Raw genomic sequence first — 7,256 nt, 5'->3', positions numbered from 1 at the left:
GAGATGGAATTTATTTGATTACATACTTTCTTGTATTAACAAGGCATAACTATCAATATGATAAACTTTGATACATTACAATAGCAGATACATTGAAGCACAATATACATAATAAGTATAATTAAAACTGAAGATACATCACATCACATTATACATAGTAAATTAGACAATTTGACATAACTATGTATGAAATATATAACTATAAATATGATAAAAAGAGAAGGGAAAAAGCATAAATTCCCCTCTGAAGTTGTATCGAAAAGTCAGTTACACACTTAAACTATTACGATGACCTATTACACACCTAAACTACCTAAAATGAATTTATTACCCTCCCCCCGAAACGTATAACACCACTCTCATATCATGTGGTGTATTACACTTGCTGTCAGATGGTGTCACGTTAATGCCACATCAGCGTCATGCCAGAAATTATAATTTTTTATATTTTTTTCTTTTCTTTTCTTTATTAATTAATTTTTCTTTTATTAACTATATTTTATACTAATTAATTATTAACCACTCATCCGATTTTTTATATTTTTTTATCTTTTCTTTTCTTTATTAATTAACTTTTCTTTTATTAACTATATTTTATACTAATTAACTCCTAATTAATTATTAACCACTTATCCGATTTTTTATATTTTTTTATCTTTTTTTTCTTTTATTAATTATATTTTATACTAATTAATTATTAACTACCCATCCGACTTTTTATATTTTTTTCTTTTCTTTAGTAATTAATTTTTCTTTTATTAACTATATTTTATACTAATTAAATCCTAATTAATTATTAACCACTCATCCGATTTTTTATATTTTTTTATCTTTTCTTTTCTTTTATTAATTATATTTTATACTAATTAATTATTAACTACCCATCCAACTTTTTATATTTTTTTCTTTTCTTTAGTAATTAATATTTCTTTTATTAACTATATTTTATACTAATTAACTCCTAATTAATTATTAACCACCCATCCGACCCCCCCCCCCAAACCTCAATCGTCTTCTCCACCAAAATGGGGAGAAGAATTCTTCTTCTTCTTAATGAGTTTTGAAAGAAAAAAATTAATATTTAAAATGGAAAGTAAATGGAGGTGGGTGTGAAGAAGAAGAGGATAGGTGGGTGTGAATAAGAAAGGAGGTGGGGTTGGGTGATTTTGTTTTTTTAATTCTTTTTACGTTAATGGGTTTTGAAAGAAAAAAAATTAAGATTCAAAATGAAAGTAAATGGAGGTTGGTTTGAAGAAGAAGGGGATAGGTGGGTGTGAAGAAGAAAGGATGTGGGGTGGGTGATTTTATTTTTTAATTTTTTTTATTTTAATGGATTTTGAAAGAAAAAAATCAAGATTCAAAATGGGAGTAAATTGAGGTAGGTGTGAAGAAGAAGGGGATAGAAGGGTGTGAAAAAGAAAGCATATGGGGGTGGGGTGATTTTGTTTTTTAAAGTTTTTTTACTTTAATGGGTTTCTGACGCACTCTTTTATTTATTTATTTTCCACTTCAATTGTAGGGGGTAATAAATTCATTCTTAGGTAGTTTAGGTGAGTAATAGATCGCCATGATAGTTTAAGTGTGTAACTGACTTTTTGATACAACTTCAGCAGGGAATTTATTTTTTTTCCGTAAAAGAGAAAGATTTTGTAAACTTATGTACCAAATACAAAATAATGAACAGATACATAATAACAATCTTATGTATCATGGTATGTGAAACATTAAACCCAATTCAGAAGAAGACATTCACCCACCTTTACCATAAACAACAACATGATACATAGTAAACTAGACAATTTGACATGATTATGTATCAAATATATAACTATAAATATGATAAAAGAGAAATATTTTGTAACAACAAGCTTATGTATTATTGCGTCCAAACGCACACGCAAGTACACGTGGTCGTACAAGTAATAAAGTGTAACTTTTTAGGAGTCTGATGTCAAACCAACAAGGACTTGTCAATTAACTATTTATTAGATTATATTAATTTTAACTATTTATTTAATTGAAAGATTTCAAACAAGAATTAAAATAAACTATGCCAATTTTTTCAAGCCCGCAATTATGGATACAGCTACTGTCTAAATTCCATCAAAGCAAATTTCATACATCAATGGGGAACCATTCATTGCTTGGAAATCCAATGAGATACAATAGATGATAGAGAAGGAGAAATTACAATATGCAGTGATAGGTAAGTTTTCATACGACAACATTGATATTAAAGAACTAAGAAAGGTAATTTCAATACAATATGGAATTCAAGAAGTACCAATCATAGGATTGCTTGATGAAAGACATATTCTGATCCGACTAAATTTTTTGGAAGACTATGTTAAAATGATGTCTACCTCTGTCTACTACCTAAATGTGCATGACAGATATTGCCAAATGAGATCTTTCATATGGGATCCATGGTTCAATCCAAAGGAAGAGACTTCAAGGGCTGTAGCTTGGATAAGCTTCCCTGAACTGCCTCCAAATTTCATTGCTAAAGAGGCTGTGTTTTCCATCGCAATTGCAGTTGGAAAACCGTTAACGGTAGATCTGGACACAGCAAACAAAACAAGGCCAAGCTACGTAAAAATCAAAGTTGAGGTCGATTTATTAGCAATATTACCAAAGAGGATAAACATTGTTAAAGAGGATGAATCAGGAATACTAAAATCAAAATGGGTAAGGATCAATTATGATTACTTACCAAAATATTTCAAACACTGCAGACTCCAAGGTCATGAGGAGAAGGAATGTAGAGTACTTAATCCTGAACTAGAAAAACAAGTCAAAGAAGAATTCTAGAAGGAAAATGCAGAAGTTATTTCCACAGAAACACAAAATAAAGAAGGCATTCAAGGGATAAGGGAATGGTACAATACTGGTAAACAAGAATTGATGCATAGAAAGAAAAAATACAAGAAGGATAAATCAGGGGTTATAATTGGGGAAGTGAGTCCAGTACAAAAGAATAAGGAGGTAATCATGGCAACTACCAATGCATTTTCAGTACTGGACGAGGTCTCAGACAATCATGATAAGGTGAATAAAGAACAAGTGCCACAAGAAGATACTAGAACATGCGTTGAGAAGAGCTTCTATACTCACAAAAGTCAAGTAAAGGACACAGACAATATCACACATGATACAGAACAACCACAAGGGGACAGCATCAAATCTGGGGATGAAAACCACAACAATCATATACAATCATCAAGGGATCAGCACATAGTAAATGATTATGTGAAGGGTATCTTACTTGAGAAATCCTAAATGTAGACACCAGAAAAAAGTCTTCAAACAAAAAAATGCAACATCAAGTCATCAAGGGTAGGAGGATGAGCAGAAGACCAAGAGTACAAATCAATCCAGTGTGAACAGTAGCAAGATAATAGCCACAAGCAGAGGGAACAAATACTATCTGATGCACATGATAACATGGTGAAATTTCAGACTCCAGATCTAAATAAAATAGTGCAAGGAAGGGAGATTAATAGTCAAAGCAAAGATTTGGGATCACAAAAAAATCACAGTTGGTGGGATGTGGAGAGACAGAAAGAAGATCAACAAGCAGAGATCTAGATGTGCATACTTTAGAGCATAATTTGGAAGCAGCTATTAGAGCAGGAGATATTTCACCAAAGTATCTTTAAAAAATAGGAGGAAAAGCAATAAAAAAGATATAAAGAGAGACAAGTGTTCCACCTAGGAGTGGAGTTCATACTAGACGGAAGATTAATAAACTTAATAAATAATGATAAATGCTCTTATATGGAATATTAGGTCTGTTAATACCATGAAAGCTTTTACAAGGTTGACAAAACTGAATCAAAGACACCATTTTAGTTTTGTAATATTAATGAAACCTTTTTAAGATTCAGACAAGATAGAGGAATATAAAAGAAGACTGGAATAGAGCATGCAATAGCTAATATATCTGGTAAGAACTGGGATTTTGTGGAGGATATTTTTGACTATTACATAATAATGGATCATCAGCAGCATTTAACCATTAAATTAAGGGTTAGAGGAAGTCAAGAGGATATGCTAGTATCACTAGTATATGCAAAGTGTACTCAAACTGAAAGATTGGAGTTGTGGGACTCAATAGAGGATTTATCTACTTCAGTTGATATTCCATGGATGATTAGGGGTGATTTTAATGCAATAACTTCAGAAGATGAGAAATTTGGAGGCCTTCCAGTAACCATTAATGAAATTCAGGATTTTAGAGGTTGTATCCAGAACTGTGGAATATCAGATTTGGGGTTTAGTGGCAGCAAATTTACTTGGTGGAATGGACAAAATGGTGATGATTGTATTTTTAAGAGATTGGATAGATGTTTGGGTAATCAACTATTACAAGCAAAGTACTCTAGTGTGGATATCAAACATCTGATCAGGAGTGGGTCAGATTATGCTCCTATGTTAATTTCTTACACAGGAGACAATAGAAGCATCAAAAAACCTTTTAAGTTTTTGAAATTTTAGGTAAAGCATGAAGGTTTTATAGAGGTGATTAGACAAAATTGGACAGCTTATTTTCTGGCAAATCCTTTCATACTATTTCATCATAAACTGAAAAAAAGTGAAAGCAGCTTTGACACAATGGAGTAAAGCAATTTTTGGGAATATATTTCAAGAAATTAAAGCTCTTGAAGAGATTATTAAGGTAAAGGAAACTCAATTTCAGAATATTCCAACTCCTACTAATAGACAAGAATTGCATAAAGTGCAGGCAGAATTAAACAAATATTTACATCTAGAGGAAGAATTTTGGAAACAGAAAGCTGGGATGCAGTGGTTTCAGGATGGGGATAGAAATACAAAAACATTTCATGCTCATGTACAAGATAGAAGGAAAAGGATGCAGATAAGAAGAATTCAAGGAGAAGATGGAAACTGGATAGAAGAAGAAGGGGAAATAATTGTTGAAGCCATCAAATTTTACACTGCTCAGTTTACAAAGGAAGAAGACCCCAAAAGATTTTGACATTCTAAATTATTTACCCAGAATGGTTTTTGAGGAAGATAATTTATGTTTTGAAGCAAAATCAACTAAAGAAGAGGTGAAGGCAATGGTTTTTCAACTAAATAGTGAAAGTGCAGGTGTGCAGAAGGACTGATGGTTTTACTGGTGTATTTTATCAAGCTTACTAGGAAATCATTGGAGAGGATGTTACTAATATGATGAAGTCTTTCTTTTGTAGTGCAGAACTGCCCAGGTTTGTTACTCATACTAATTTGGTCTTATTACTAAAGAAAGATATGGTTAACACCTTCTCTGATATGAGACCAATTAGTTTGAGCAACTTTGTGAACAAATTTTTTTCTAGACTGATTCATGAGAGATTGGTTTCCAAACTATCTGATATTATATCACTCAATCAAGCTGGATTTGATAAAGATAGAAGTATTGTGGAGAATATACTATTGACTTAAGAAATTATTTTTGATATAAGGCTAAGAACAAAAGATGCAAATGTTATAATGAAGCTGGATATGGCAAAAGCCTATGACAGGGTATCTTAGTTATTCTTAACTAAGGTACTTAGGCAGATGGGATTCTCAGAGAAGATTATAGACATGATCTATAGGATTGTTAGCAATAACTTGTACTCTATGTTGGTAAATGGGAAATAACAAGGTTTCTTCCAATCTACCAGAGGAGTAAAGCAAGGGGACCCTCTTTCCCCTACTTTATTTATACTTGCAACAGAGGCCTTATCTGGGAGTTTAAATGCACTTCATCAGAATATTCAGTTTAAGGATTTTGGCATGCCTAAATAGAGTCCAAAAGTAAATCATCTTGCCTATGTTGATGACATGATCATCTTTACTTCAGTAGATGTGGTATCTTTGCAAAAAATAATGAGGATTTTGAGGAATTATGAGCAAACTTCTGGTCAAAAGATTAATATGGACAAAAGTATTGTTTATATGCATAATAAAGTCCCAAGGGACATTAGTATCATAGTTGAGATTGTAACTGACATTAATAGAAAAGAATTTCCTTTTATGTATTTGGGCTGCCCTATTTATCATTGTAGGAGAAAGAAGGAATTCTTTAATGCTTTGATCCTTAAAATCATGAATAGATTACAAGGATGGAAGGGTAAAATGTTATCTTTTGAAGGAAGGACAATTTTTATTAAACATGTGCTTCAAAGCATACCAATACACATGTTATCAGTTGTTAACCCTCCTAATGGGATCATTAGGCAAATTCACGAGATGTTTGCTCAGTTTTTTTAGAGCAATACTATTAGGGGCAAGAGTAGCCATTGGGCGGCTTGGAATAATTTGTGTGTTCCAACAACAGGAGGGGCCTAGGTGTTAGATCATTACATTATGTGTCTTTGGCACTTTTTTGTAAACTCTGGTGGAATTTCAGGACAAAACCTACCTTATGGAGTGCTTATATGACCAACAAATATTGTAGGAAAGATCATGCTATAGTAGTACAATGGAAACAGGGGTCATAGACTTGGAAAAGGGGATTCACAGTTTTGGTTTGACAATTGGACTGGATTGGGAGCTTTATACTATGTAAATCTAGGGAATACTTATGATGAAAGAATTTAGAATGTCAAAGAAATGGTAGTACAGGGGAGGTGGAATAGGGGGAAATTGATGGAAGTACTCTTTGAAGACATTGTTGATCATATAATAGAGAATGAAACCACACCCAGGGAAGAAAGAGATTTTGATAGACCATGGTGGATACTAGACACAAGTGGAGAATTTACAATTAAATCAACTTGGGATTTTATTAGGTTAAGAGGACCATAACTGGACAGTTACAGCTTCATGTGGATAAAGGGGTTGTCTTTTAAAATTTCTTTTTTTCTCTGAAGATGCTGGAAATACAAAATTCCTACTGATGATGTGTTAAAAAAGATGAACATTAATTTGGTGTCTAAGTGTTGGTGTTGTATGAGTACTAGAGAGGATACTATGCACCATTTATTTCTAACAGCAGATACAGCTAAAAGAACATGGTCCTTTTTCTACAATGTTGCAGGAATAAGCATGAAAGGTGTGCAGCTGCAATAATTAATTGTGAACTGGTGGAAGGCACCAGTAACTAGTAGATTAAAACCGATATATGTTGCAGTGCCATCAATTATAATGTGGGAACTTTGGAAGAGAATAAATGGTTTAAAACATGGGCATAGGAAGGTTAATAGTTCAGTTATTTATCTAGTCTTAATCTCTATTCAAAGACTAGTACTATGCAGGAATCCCTC

At 32.5% G+C, this 7,256-nt stretch overlaps 1 protein-coding gene across 1 annotated transcript; it reads left to right on the top strand.

The window, feature by feature from the left end:
* Positions 1-3,993: 3,993 nt before the first annotated feature.
* On the top strand, positions 3,994-4,999 carry LOC129883523 (uncharacterized). The gene is made up of 2 exons (XM_055958165.1): positions 3,994-4,324; positions 4,596-4,999. Exons 1-2 carry the CDS (start codon positions 3,994-3,996, stop codon positions 4,997-4,999), a joined length of 735 nt encoding a protein of 244 aa, XP_055814140.1.
* Positions 5,000-7,256: the final 2,257 nt, after the last annotated feature.

This window comes from Solanum dulcamara, chromosome 3, assembly GCF_947179165.1.
Source record: "Solanum dulcamara chromosome 3, daSolDulc1.2, whole genome shotgun sequence".
NCBI lineage: Eukaryota > Viridiplantae > Streptophyta > Magnoliopsida > Solanales > Solanaceae > Solanum > Solanum dulcamara.
This window is presented reverse-complemented; position numbering and strand designations above follow the sequence as displayed.